Below are 14711 nucleotides of genomic sequence, written 5' to 3'. Positions count from 1 at the left end.
CACCCACTTTTCTCTGTTCACAGAAAGATCTTTGGAAAATGGGTTGTTGAGGTTGCTCTCAGGCATCTTTGTAACCAGCCAGCTCCAGCAACTTAAAACCTATGCCAACCAGCAGTTAAGAAGCTAATAACAATCACAACATATTTACAGCGTTCTGAACAGAATGTAATAAAATACAACTTTTTCACCAGTGTGCCACTAGCTGGTGGATTATCTAAGAAAACTAAGAGTCTAGTTGGCACACTGAAAACAACCACCACTACCACAAATTCCTTCAGACTTCTTTCCCCACAGATTCACTCGTAAATTGCATGCCAAAGGAAGGGCAGTAGCTTTTCTTCATAGCCAAAGACATCAAGAAGCTTCAGAACTGGTATGGGCTATCACTGCTCATACCAGGAAAAGCATCACTGTGGGTGACACAATGACAGAAAATCACAGAGGTGATGTGCTTCATATAACAATTTTGTCCTATACATGCAGTTGTGAAGTGTGATTGTGCATCTGCCACACAAAGAGCAGATGCTATAACTGCAGGGTCTGCGAGTTTTGCTGTTGTTGTTGTTACACATAACTCACAATGCACTTTAATTTTACTGTTGTGCCTATGTAGCATTATTTTTTTATTAGTTTTTAGAAAACTGGAGGTCAGTTACACCCACACACTGTTGTTGTTGATTTATGCACATTACATTGTGGGGTATTATTGTTAACTCAAGTGATTATTGTGCAACTACTGTTTACTAGAAAAGCGAAGTTCGAAATGAAATAATTTATTATTATTTTAAAAAGCCTTGCAAATGGTTTTAAGCTGAATACTTTCCACCAAGCATTTTATTTGTATAGCTTTCTCTGGGTACATTTGACACCAAAACCAGACTGAGACAGTCAGTTTTGCTATTGAAAAGTAATTTCTCTGTTTTGTTTGTGGCAGCCAATGATCTGATCCTCACAGTAGCTCTTGTTCCAATACTTCATGCTGTTCATAACATTGAAGAGAACTCTTCCTACGCCGCTGAAAACTTGTTCTTTCTTATTGTTTAAGCTCCTTTACTTAAACAGTCTCTAGAAGCCTTAACACTGTGTACACAGAAGAATACAGTATTACCGACCCCTACGCCATGCATAATGATGGATTAAGACAGCGGAGCGAAATCTGTTTCATCCATAAACTTCAGCAGATGTTCTGAATTCTGGTTGATTTGTTGCATGTCCAGTTTGGATTGTTTTTTCAAACACTGTACTCATTATAGCAGGATATGGTTTATTTAATAAAGCTTTACAGAGTTTTTTATGGCTTTATTGCAGTTTGAAGGGTGCAACAAAGCATTTTCTCGACTTGAAAACCTTAAGATTCACCTGCGGAGTCACACGGGTGAGAAGCCTTATCTTTGTCAGCATCCTGGCTGCCAGAAAGCTTTCAGCAACTCTAGCGACCGGGCTAAGCATCAGCGAACACACCTGGATACTGTAAGCATCACATTATTCTATATGACGCTATGACGCTATATATATAGTGCATCCTTTGTAACAGGACCTTTCCTGAAACCAGCACAGCCATAGAATCATAGAGTTGGAAGGGACCCTGAGGATCATTTAGTCCAACCCCCTGCAATGCAGGAATAGGCAGCTGTCCCACATGGGGATTGAACCTAGAACGTTGGCATTATCAGCATGCGCTCAGTCTATTCCTGTGTGCTACAATGTGTTTTTTGAAAGAAAATGGGGAAATTATTATTATCCTATCAAAAGGTTCTCCATGGGCTTTATTTCATTTATAAAAAATATTTTTATGCCACCCTTCATCAAAACTGACTTCAGGGTACTTTACAATAATTAAAAATACGAGGTCATCATTAAAATGCAACACAGAGAGCAACATTGGCACACAACAGATAAAGGAGCCAGCAGAAATATTTAAAATGCCTTTGAATTATATATGCACTTTAAGGTTTTACCTAGCACCTTGGTGCCTTGCATGTCTCCTTGTGGAGGGCATTCTACAACTGGGACATCACTGCCAAAATAGTTCTCTGTCTAGGAGGGATTTGGCAGATACTAAGGCTTGGCATAAGGGGCTGGCATCATCAGGCACTTGCCAGAACCTTGAGTCCTCTGAAGGGCCCACCAACCCGCTATCCCATCTTAAGGTAGGCTGGTGCTAGCAGCAATAGAAAAGCAGCAATATAATAGGAAACCACCCTTTTAATTCCCTCACACCGTCTTCGGGGCCTGACAGTGTTGTTCCAAAGGTACTGTGAGGAAATTAAAATGGCAGGCTCCAGCAGCTCAAAGAGCTTCTTTGCTACTCGTGCCCACCAGCTTCAAGATAAGGAGGCCAGAGCTTCCATCGCTTAAAGGGGGAAGGCTTTACTGTCTGCTTCTACACTGCCAAAGGCCTCACCAAACTTGACATCAGCCGTGTAGATCACCTTAAAGATAGGCAGGTTGCTACAAGAGTGAGCAACTCTTCAGGTTGTTGAGAGCTAGTAAACAGCATGACTTTAAACTGGATTTGGAAGCCTGGTAGTGAAGAAAGTTTTTTTTTTTTTAAGATTGGACAGAAATGGTCTGAACGAACTGCCCCAGTCAAAATACTGGTAGTTCTGAACTATCTTCAAAGGCAGCTCCAGTGATTCATACTGGAGGCTACCAGGGCATGGATAACCATGGGCAGACTATCTTTATCCTAGAGAGATCACAACTGGCACACTGGCTGTAACTACTGAATGGCACTTGGGACTATTGAGGGCCTTTTAGGGGTTACTATTGACCACCCCTTCCACAATCCCAACTGAAGCAGACTTCAGAAGCAATGAACATTTTTTTAAAGTCCTAAGACTTCATGTCAGCATTCCCTAACCTGGCTCCATATGTTTTGGACTCCAACTCCTATCAACCCAGCCAGGGTGACAAAAGATCAGGGCAGATGAGAGTTTTAGTCTAAAACATCTGGAGAGCACCAGGTTGGGAAAGGCTGCTTTGTATTGTGACAATATATTGTCATTACTAAGCTCTCCACCCCAATGGCACTTACAGCCTCCTTTATGTAAGGTGGTGCAATGCTCAATTTTGTTGTCCTAGCGTAGTAAAACGTCATTAATGCATATAGCCCACAGTACTTCCAAGAGTATTTGGGACCCATCTGCACTATATGTTAAGGCGGTATCATACCGCTTTAAACAATCATGGCTTCCTCCCAATAAGGGTGCTGAGAGTTGCTAGGATGTCCCCATTCCTGTCACAGAGCTGCAGAGTTAAATGTATTGTTTAAATGCATAGTGCAGATGGAACCTTGGATAGGGATAAACAAATACAAAGTAAATAGGGTTATACCGACTTCGGCAAACTACCACAAACTATTCAATTAATTAGAATTTCTAGAGATTTCTAGGTTGCTACAGTTTGGATAATAGCTATTTTACTATACTGCCCAGATCATGTTAGCCTTTACTAGTGTCAACCCACCCATGAAAGCAAAGCAGACTCCTTAGGTCACCTAAGCTCCTGGGCCAAAGCTCATAAAGAATAACAGCAAGAGTCCTTCCTTTGTCTTTTTGAAAGAGGTGAATATGTGGTTTAACGTTTGGCCGGGTGTTTATGGGGCAGAAACCTGGCGGTTAATTGATATTTACTTTTAAAGCAGCTACACATTTCAGACAGTACAGCATTAAGGAATGTGTAATGTACATTATGCCCTCCAAAAACAAACAAGCCAGTCAGTCACATTTTCCAAACCCAAGCACACTTACAATAACAATGTTTTATTTATTTGAAAGTCAGCTTTAGAGATTTGAATTTGTAATTACTTCTAAAATGTGGCTCTTTTGAAATTTAATATGCTGTATAGGATGCACCTTTTTGAAGTTGTAATGGTTTGACGTTAATGTAAGTGGAATGAGGTGGAAGGGCAGACTAACTTGGCTTGCAGAAATAATTTTGTAGACTTTGTGGTACATACAGAACCAAGTCCCTCTCTGCCGCCTTGTTTTTTTGTATGAGTGCTGTTGCACATCATTTTGTAGATTACGGTACATGGTACACCAGAACCAAGTCTCTCTCTGTCTCCTTATATCTTGTTACATGGGTGTTATTGCAAAGAGCTCCTTTAACTTTCTATTCTCTTTTTCCTTCCTTCTTTTTCTTTACTTTTTCTCCCATATCTGTCTTTACTCTGAAATATTCATAATCAGCAAAAAGGTACAGTAATAATTTTGACTAACCTTTTGTTAGTGCTGTAGCTTGGTTTTCTAGACATTCTTTAATTTTTTTGCTGCATTCACAACCTGCATACGCCAGCATTCATTTTCTTATATATTTTCACCTAATTATTTAATCAATAATTTTAGATTTGTTTTGTCTTTTGCTTTTTTAACATAGATCTAAGTAATTAGAATGTGTCTTGCATGCTGGTGTTTAATGTTCCAAATGCATGAAACAGAAGATCTGCAGTTCGCGGAACAAACTCTGATCCCTTTTAATATGCCTACTGTGTAACTGAATCCTGTGTGAAAGTGAGATTGAAAAGGTTTGGACTAGTATGGATGGACTTTTTCTGATCTAGTTTCCCCCATCCTTAATAATGTGTTACTATAGCTGGGAAAATACTCTGCCTAGTTAATTCCACTAAGGAATTGTTTAATGGTTTCCATCATCCTTCCTCAAATTTCGGTTCTCTGTGTGTTCCAGGCACTTTCAATAAATTGACTTTCATATGTAAGTTTCTGGGTACGTATCAGGTTAGCCTTTGGAGCTTTGAGCTGGTGAATGATCTTATTATTCCTTTGGAAATTTCCTGCTGGTACAAGGAGCAGGACTACTTATTCCTCTGGAGGCGCCTACAAAGAAAAAGGATTTATATGGACTGCTTAGTTCTTATTGAATGCATGTGGAAGTGATTTGAGATTCCGAATGCAGGTCAATCTGTCATTTATCTTCTCTGAAAGGAGAATCTGTAAATAATTACGAAGACCTGTTAGAATGTGCTGGTTTGATCGAATAACAGATTATTAGGTTAGGGTTAGGTCTAGGGCTGTCCTGGAAACTGGATTAGAATCTACCTTTTAAAGAAGAGATAAGATGACTGCTTTTATAGTGCTGGAAAGATTTACTACCAATGTTGTAAACCAGAATTGTTAAATTTTGTCCAAAAGAAGGAACAGAGCTTTGTCGTAGAGCAGGAGGAATCAATTTGGTGCCTGCCAGGTGTTTTAGACTACAATTCCCATGATATCTGTTGGCCATGCTGGCTAGGGATGATGGGAGCCATAGCTCAAAACATCTGGAGGGCACCGTGTTGACTGCTCCTGCAAATGAAAAGATTGTAGAATTGCATTGGATTGTCCTAATGTCATATTGTCTACTCATATCATACCTCTGATATGTCAACTCAGCTAGATTGTAGGATGATAAAGGCACAGAGATCAGCAGTAAGCAAGGGATATCATAATACCAAAACTTTCAGCAGAGTAAAGAATAAATGAAATGGATAATAAAAGCCATGGATATATGTAGGATAGTGCAGAGGAACACAAACTTCCTTAGAAAATGAGGCTACTCTGATATTTGAAATAAATCTTCAGAATGGTTGTGCCCATGTGAGTGCCCCTAGGATTGTGCAGTGTTTCTGATGGGCTGTTGGTCTGATGCGTTGTCACATAAGTATTATGTAGGGGTTGTCCACAGGGGCACAGCAGGATGTGTGGTTGTAAAGACTTGCGGGGGAATGTTGGCAATACTGTATTTCTTCAGTAGTTGTGGACACTGGACAGAGGAAGTGCCTCTTAAAATTAATAAAAAGGATGGACATGTAAAGAAAGTATCATTTAGTTGTTAGGCCTCATGGCATTTTCAAGACCTGATGTAATTTTCTCCGTTGCAGTTTCATCTAGTACACCTTATCCAAAAACATTAAGTGCCCAGATGTGTAAAATGCTTCAAGCATTTGGACTAAGTCCAGAATAAAAGCGATTTCTGCAGCAGATCTGGATGTACTACCTCTGGTTCTTTGCCAAGCCTGTTATATACACAGTTATGCTTGCTCAAGTAGCATTTTCAAGCTGAGCAAAGCAACTAGAGGCTTCACAACATGTTTGCACATCACCAACAATCCTTGAATATTTCATGTTCTGAACATAACATTTCATACCTTTAGGATAATGTTTCCAAAACAGACATCCTTCCATGTTATCTTTTCCCCTCCCCTTTCCTCTCCACATGCTTACAGAAACCATATGCCTGCCAGATTCCCGGGTGCTCCAAGCGCTATACTGATCCAAGTTCCCTCCGAAAGCATGTGAAAGCTCATTCTGCCAAAGAACAACAGGTGCGCAAAAAGGTAAGACCACCAGTCCAAAAAAGGAAACAATTCCAAATGAATGTTCACCTGAAGTGTTTCACTGAATGTCATAGGGCAATTCTTAGTTCACCCTGTCAAATAATCAACCAGTGTCAGGATATACACCCAATTCCTGTACCAAAATCTGCTGAAATCTGTAATAAATAAAGCTGAGACCTGTTTAATCCCAAAATAGTTTTAATGTGTTTATTGCTCCTTCATCATTTGTTGACCCCACTGTCCTCAGCTTCACTGCTCTTGGACCTGCAACTGAGAGGACATGAGAAGCTGCTTTATACCTGGGCTTGGTCTACCTAGCTTAGCATTGCCTATTGGTTGCAGCTTTCGAGTTTTTTAGGCAGAAATCTTTCCAGGATTGAACCTGGAATCTTCTGCATGTGGCTTCACAACATGCCACAACCTGTCCCCCGTGCATTCAATTCCTGCCTTTTTTCAGGCAATGGTACATCAATGAGCTCTAAAATTCTTTTAAGAGAACAAAATGAAGTAGTTATTTAGTAGTAGTTTAAACTTTTATTGGCTGCAGCTGCTGATTGTGATCCAGAATTCTCATTCTTTGTATGTGAAAAAACAAACTGCCTGCAGGATAGAAGGCTAAACTGATTTGCCTGGATCTTTTAGTTTAGAATAACTGAGCCCAAGGGAAGGCGGAATGCAAAACTGTAAACTTCAAAACAATAACCATTTATTAATGGTCACAACATAGAATGGCTGTTTCTGTGTAATTTGAGCCTTGTGTTATGACAAAAGCTTGGCAACATCAGCATGTTTGAACGAGAATTAGAAATGCTTTTCTTTCTTAATTCTCTTCTCCTGCTGTTTTTAATATGATCAACATTGTGGTTTGCAAAGAGCATGCTTCGGACACTTTTGCCAGTGCATTCATTTACATGGAAAACAGCTGCCATATCAGCAGTACCTCTTGCACATTCCTAACAGCCCGCCATTTTGTCAGCTCTAATCTGATAAGTGCAAACACTTTCCCTCCCCTATCAAATACCCTTCCAACCACTGCAGTTACAAAAGTGATGCAATCCTTTCAAGAGAAGGAACCCAAGATACTAGATACTAGAGGGGAATATGGAGCCAAATTACTCCATAAAATTGTGAGGAGCACAAGGGTACATTATGTTTCTGAGAAACAAGATGCTGCTGGTTTAAGATCAGCATGCTTAATTTCTGTGTGCAAGAAAACCCAAATGATTTCTAATTAGAAGCACTAAGCACCTAATATATCTTCAATTACTCTAGTCCTGGAAACAATGGCATTTTGTTTCTTCCTTATATATGTAGGCTATAAGGAAAAAGGCATATGCATCCAATTAACTGCACTTTAGTTCTGCACTTTGAAATGAAAATCTCTTTGTTTTATCCTTCCCCTTTAGCTACACTCGTGCTCTGATGCTGAACAAGACATACTAAGTGAATGCTTAGCTATGCAGCAACTCCACCCTTCTTCACAACACATTTTGGATGGCAAGTGTGGGCGATCAATGGGCCACCATGATCTAATAACAGGTAGGAACATTTCTCAAAGATACCTTATAGCATGCACCATCCAGTCTGGTGCCCACAGAGCTAAGATTCAAATCCCCACCTAGCCACAAGGTTAATCAGGTAGGCTTAGTCAAAGGAACTATCCCTTGGTCCACCTGGCCACACAAGATTGTTGTAAGGCTGAAATAATACACTGATGTTCATGGAGAGAGAATGTGACATAGCAAATAAATACAATTCTGAAATCTGAGGTTTTGAAAAAGTTTCCATACATTCAAAGTAGAACCAGTGCCTTTCCTCCCAGGGGGTACGCAAGGGTACGCATTACTGACACCTCTCTTTTTGTTGTTAAAAAGTGTGACACTTACTGTAACAACTTCAAGTTGAGTACCGGCACCTATTTTTCTAGGGGGGAAAAGCACTGATAGGACTAAATGCTTTGGCTGATAACCATGCATTGTTGCAAGGAAAATTTGCAGATAATGAGAAGTTGGCTTGGAATCAGTCTTCTCAAAGAGTGTTTACAGCTGGTGTGTATTTTCGGTTCAAACATGTTTGTGATTATTTTTCCAACAGTCCATAATTTGTCTGCTGGACAGTTCATGTTTATGGTACCCATGTGAATTGGCCATCAGACAAATTTTCTGCCATTGCCAGTCGAGCACCTAAGTAATTTTAGATCCTGGATTTAATGGGACATCCTTTCAGGCTGTCCTGTGTACCACTGCAGTTACAAAGCACACAATTAACATTTGTCTTCTCCCCGCTCCCCAAGCACCATACTAAGCTTTCCAACTGCTTCCACATTCCTGATGTGTTAGAGCACAAAAACAGTGTGCCAGCCCTGATTAAAAAAATATTTTGAGCATGTGCAGTTTTGCATTTTAAACTTGCATAAATAATAATAAAGAATAATAAAAATTACCAGGCCTTCGGGTAATTAACACTCTATTGCCGTTTAAATGTGTTTTGGGGGAGCGGGGGTTATTAGTTTGTTCATTTTTGTTTTATTTTGTATTTTGTGTTCTCATTTAGTTTTTTTGTTGTGAACCATCCTGTGATCTTCGGATGAAGAGCGGTATTAAAATTTAATAAATAATAGTAATAATAGTAATAAATCATGGCACCATCATGACTACAATGATAAAATGAAGTTTGTGTCTACTGCCATTGCTGCCATACATATTTATTTGTGAATAAGCACTATTTTGTTGTAGAAAAGGATAATCTAAAACAATAATAAAATCAACATCTGTAACCAAATGAATACTTAGACAACCACCCCATGTATACAGTATGTGTGTAGGTGTATGTATATGCGCGCGCGCACACACACACACACAGAGAGAGAGAGAGAGAGAGAGAGAGAGTGCCACAGTGACCAGTATCAGTCCTAGTGGGTCCTCCTGGAATAATTCATGCCAGACCAAGGTACTAATGCTGGTTCTGGTTGCCAATGTCTCCATCATCTACCATTCTCCGGATTGTCATGGGGCTGGTCCTGGTTTTTGGCTTAGAAGTCCAGTCCTAGTGCAACACTGGCCATTATGCCATGTTAAAGGCTCCCTGGAGATGTGGAGAGGGAGCTTTCAATTTGTAACTGTTTGCTTAAGAAACAGGCTTATTCATTATTTATGTCATAAATTGTGATAGTGCTAAAACTGAAACCATAGTTTCTTTGTTCGTAGTGGTTTAGGCCTTCTCTCTCAGTACGTTGTATCAGCAGAAAAACATGCCTTGTTTGTTTGTTTAAAGTTGATAACAAAATAGAAAAATAAATTTTCCAGAGTCTTCATTTCAAAGAAGCTGTTTATCTAGGACCTCATCTGCAACACTGTTATAATTAGTTTTGTTTGGGGACACGTCAGCCAGTCAATATTTTTTAAACATTACCCACAATATTTTTAAAATCAATATTTTTAAATTGATTTAAATGAGGTGCATCATTTAAGTCCTGATTTTTTTAAAAAAAACTCTTGTATGTCATGTAGGCACAGTTTCTCATCACAAGTTGTTGTGACTATTATTTGTTGTTGTAGTAGTATTACTATATTTAATGAGTCATAAGCAAACAAGAGAGATCCCTGCCCAAGGACCCTACTATGTGGAAGAGTCAAAGAGGTGAATAGGTAAGAAAGGCAGAGGTGGGCATATCAGGGGATGGAAAGGTGCAAGCGGAGTTGTGCATGCTTAAGCTTAGTTTTAGGTTCAGGACATGACTAAGGGGCTAAGTTAACACTTCAGCTAAATGAAGAACAGTGAGTTATAGCCTTGTAGGGTCCAGTGATACTATGGGTGGGATGCCAAGCTGCCAGTAAATGTATAAGATAGAGCACAAAGCACTAAAGACGTTCTTCTTCCAAGTTAGTAATTGGAACCAACAGGTGGGTCTCAAGCAGAGGTAGAATTCCATTGGTAGGAGCTTTAATAAAATGTTTGGGAATTGAAATTCCTGTGTAGTGTACATAGTAGACTACACATGCTTCAGAAAGTAACGTGCAAGTCAAATTCACCATATAAAGCTTTCCTTTATTCTGCTTCAAAATACTTGTTTATGCTGGGCTGTTCTGTCAAAGAAACCACAGCATTAAGGTACAGAGTGCTGTGCCACTGGGATTACTTGGATTACCAAGAACCTTTCCACCTAAACTAAGGCTGCAGCATATTTAAAATATGTCAAGGATGAAAGCGAACATACAGATATGAATCATTTTTCAAGCCTCCTATCCCTTGTGCCAAACTTCAAAGCAAGCCTGCCTGGGCTTGGGCTAGAAGTAGAGAATATCTGAGATGAATGCTCTCTGTAATCACAATACATGGGCATTACAATTCTGCATTTTTAAAAAGTCCTAATGTGGTGCTTTAGCATAACATTGAAACCTCAATCTACTATCAACTATTTATGAAAATGCTCAGGAACATACGGTAAGTTCCTTGCTGAGTCAAACTGGGGATCCCTCTAAACCAAGATGTCCCAGCCCTGTGGTATATGAACTCAGGTCTATCAGATCCAAGTGCAACAATCCTCTGGGCCTTACCGACTTCTGTTGTGAGGCAGATGATGGACGAATCTGTAGGTCAAGTAGTGTCGTGCATGCAGAAGGCTCTCTTGCTCCCTCTCTTTTGGCATTTCTTCTAGCTCTGTATTTTCTGCACCTTTTTGGTTTTGTTTTTTGCTGCAGTTACTTGGCAGAAACCCCAAAAAGCCCTTATCCCAGATGGTCTGCAATGCTAGTTTAGTAACAGATGTTAGTGCTAAAGGTTAAACCATTTAGATTTTGATGGATGGCATGTATTTATAAACCGAAGTGGTTAATGTGTTAAGAAGCCCAAGGTACTCCCTTCCATGCTTAGGTACATAGTAGGAAGACAGCATTTATAGGGCTTATGTGCAGTACATTGCACCTTGGCGACCATTCCTCCCTTGAATGTACATTAAGGGACTGAAACAACTCAATGGTTTCATGCTTTAGGATCCGTCCAGGGAGATCTTTGCTTTTATGAAAGTGCACAGCTTTCCAGGATGTGCAAATAGGAATTTGTACAGAATGCAGGGTAGAGTATTTTCTCATCAAACCAACAGACACTTCACTGACTTCAGTGCACACACTATTCTGTGGCTATGGTGATGTTCTCCAAACAGACAACACCTCCTAAAATGTCTACTCTTTGGAGATTAGTTATCAATCAGTGATGGAATGTGAACAAAAAAGCCCAAGCTCATACTAGAGTTACATACAATTTTGAGAAACTTCTCCAACACTTTTCAGATGTGAATTTGCACAGAGCAATAGCATGGTGGTGGTAGCCTGTACTCCATATCCAATGCATACTCATTAAAATGTCTCAAGAGAGCCTTCTGTAGAGGGCTCTATCCACATGCATGTGAGCTTTCAAAAGGTATTTTAATGCATGTAGGTAAGGGGTGAAGCTGCCACTGTGATGCCACCCCCATTCTCTTATTCATTCAGTGTACAAATTCATATCTGAAAAGGGCTCATGTGTCTTCCTTATACTCATGTCTCTTCCTTATACAGGTATATGCTACTACAGGAATCTGGAGTTCCCTACAGTGGGTACCCATATCAAACTTGGTACGTGTTTCAATGTTAAATGCTATGCAGTTGCAAAAGCACTACTCAAATCATATCACCCTCAATTGCTATACAAAAATATGGAACGACTGCCTAAGACCAGTTGGGAAGAAGTAACTGAGTTCTCCTATTGAGCATCTGGTTTTAGATACCGTATATGTGCCAATTGCTAGGGATTAACACAAAATGGTAACCAATGGTACCTGTCTGGCTACTGGCCACAAATTCTTGGGGTAGATCATTGCTCTGTCACAGAATGGTGTTTCTGCATTTAGACTTAAGTCATGTTTAGAACAGAGCCATTGAAACCAATGAAGCTTAAGTTAGTCTAACCGAAGTCCTATTGATTTCAGTGGGTCTAACCTAAGTCTGGATCCCAACCCTTAATGCTTAGTCATGATAATTTTGTGATATCCAAAAGCAGCCAGAAAATGCATTTCATGCTGGAAAGGTCAAATTTGTCAACCTGTGCAGAATTAGTTGTGCTTAAGCCCATTGATTTAAATGGTATTAAAGCCAAATGTAATGTGACTTTAAATCACAAGCTTTGCACTTGAGTATTATGCATATTGCATGTGTGGAAGCCCTGGTCTGAACTGAAACAGCAGTGGCAGGAAAAGGAAAAGCCCCCTATCCCCATGTTACGGTCGTGAAAGAAAAAACTGAATTAGGAGAATGTAATTCTGTTGATGTGATTAAGCTGCTAAATCTAGATCCAAATAGAGCTTTTTGCTGCCTGAAATCAATAGTTATGTGATTTCATTTTGTGTTCTCCACATGAATACTGATAGTCCTTTCATCTGCCCCAAATTGCAATATCCAAATGTTTGGACTTTGGGACAATAAAGGTTCCCCTGAAAGGGAATAGCTCTTTCCATTACTCTTCCAGTTGTCCAAACATCAAAACAGTTGGATTTTTCTTCCTCTTCTCTCATATTAAATTAGTTATTTATACAATCTGAGTTCCAGTCAAATAATTAAAGTTGCAACTATGTGGTGTCTAGCAATGATGTGTTACATCTTTTTAAAATGCCATCTGAATGTCACTTGCATGAATTCAGCATCAAAAGACTGTGCCAAAAGGAAATTATACCCTGGAACCACACAGACATACAAATGAAAGCAGAGGTAGAATCAATGATACTGTCTGCAGAGAATAAGTGATAGAACAATATTTTCCCAACTGTTAGTAATAGGTTGTCATTATATTCCCCAGAGGGACTTTCACATAACACAAGATGGGTCTTGTGGTTTGGAGCCCTTCTTGTAAAAACATGGATATGTACAGCTAGCTCACTCAGTTTAAATACAAATCCTACATCAGCCTGTTCCAAAATAACAAGTTAATGAGAAAGTAAAATTGTGGATAGTATCAAGCCAGACTAAAAGGGGTCATGAAGTTAAACAAGCCACCAGGAGTGGTAGCAGACACAAGCATCAACCTCACACTCAAGGTCACCATCAACTCAGATTGTTGCAGCCAACCACATGCTGGGCTCTCCTTCTCCACCAGAAATGTGGTCTGCTTCATCTCATGCTCCATTGGCCAATGTATCATGCTCGAGCTGCTCACCCTTGGCTGAGAGCTGTGGGATAAGAGCCCTTTTGCTCATGCCCTTGCTAGGCATGAGGTTTAAGTATGATGCATGGAGATATGGGAGAAAGGGGAGGCTAGTCTTCCCTGCTGAATCTCTTTCTACTAACACACCAGCCCCACTTTCACTTATTCATGCTGATATAATTTATTTATTGGGCTCAGGAGTGTAACACACTACATCACTGAAACTGCACCTGTCCTTCCAAACAGGAGTATATGTACATTATACATAGTACTTGAACGAAGTATTTGTTCTCTTTGCTGCCTGAAAGGATCATTATGCAGATGGGGGCGGGGAAGAGAACAGCCATTGGTTCTATCTCACTGAGGCATTGTTGTAAAGCTGGTGGGGAATACATTTGCTGAAAAAGATGTTGTGAAGTGAACAACTCCCTGAAACCAGGAAAAAGCCAGGGCACAGGCACCTTATTCTGTTCCCTACTGTTGTCTACCCACCTCACTTTCAGATCAAACAGTAATGTTTCTCAGCATGTTTCTCAGGTATACGCATGACTGTGTGAAACTGCCTGGAAAATTCAGAGCTCATCTTACTTAGGAAAAGGTCTGATGGGAAATGGCAAGAGCTGAAGGGATGCGTCTCAGGAAGAGACTCAGGCTACATATAAATATATATAAAAACAGAAATTGGGTTTGTTTTTTAAACCCACTGTGGCATGAGCCCAGCTTTCCTCATCCTCCTTTCAGATGGCATACATCCCTGTCTCCACAATGAATGCTGATTTTCTCACAGGTTTGGTTTCTCCCCTCATGTTTCTTTGTTGTTATTGCTGTACAAAATGTTGTTTATATGATTATACATTTATACAACCATATGGCATCTGAATTTGTTTCATTTGTATGTATGTTTGTTTGCTTGCTTCCTTGCTTGTTTGTTCAGAAATGTGAAAAGCTGCTCCAGGATGAGGTGTGCTTATTTACATTTCCTTTTGTTTCTACAGCTCGGTATGTTCACATGTCTCCTATGAATGTATATCTTAAAGCCTATACCTGAGAATGCCAATACTAGTATTACTTAAGAAAATAAAGTAGTATGAATATAGTAAAAAGATGATTTAATGCTCCTGTTCATTGACTGGCACTGATTAGCTAGCCTGGAGGGACCATTGTCACGAGACAATTACAGTGGTGCATGTGTTTCTAGATA

General features: G+C 39.8%; 2 protein-coding genes across 10 annotated transcripts in view; one reads left to right on the top strand and one right to left on the bottom strand.

Annotated features, from left to right (window-relative positions):
- The window catches only part of LOC309372072 (doublesex- and mab-3-related transcription factor 2-like), a 75565-nt gene that overhangs the window by 12793 nt on the left and 48061 nt on the right, over nt 1-14711 (bottom strand). The window lies entirely within an intron of this gene.
- The window catches only part of GLIS1 (GLIS family zinc finger 1), a 188285-nt gene that overhangs the window by 149451 nt on the left and 24123 nt on the right, over nt 1-14711 (top strand). For 4 of the 5 annotated variants that reach the window (XM_081915274.1, XM_081915276.1, XM_081915275.1 and 1 more), the window contains 4 exons: nt 1309-1470; nt 6227-6337; nt 7744-7876; nt 11893-11949. In XM_081915274.1, coding sequence (XP_081771400.1) covers nt 1309-1470; nt 6227-6337; nt 7744-7876; nt 11893-11949 — 463 coding nt within the window. The remainder of the gene's footprint in view (nt 1-1308; nt 1471-6226; nt 6338-7743; nt 7877-11892; nt 11950-14711) is intronic. The other variant, XM_081915277.1, reaches the window with a different exon arrangement.

Source organism: Podarcis melisellensis (genome assembly GCF_964234715.1).
Source record: "Podarcis melisellensis genome assembly, chromosome: 6".
Classification (NCBI taxonomy): Eukaryota; Metazoa; Chordata; class Lepidosauria; order Squamata; family Lacertidae; genus Podarcis; species Podarcis melisellensis.
This window is presented reverse-complemented; position numbering and strand designations above follow the sequence as displayed.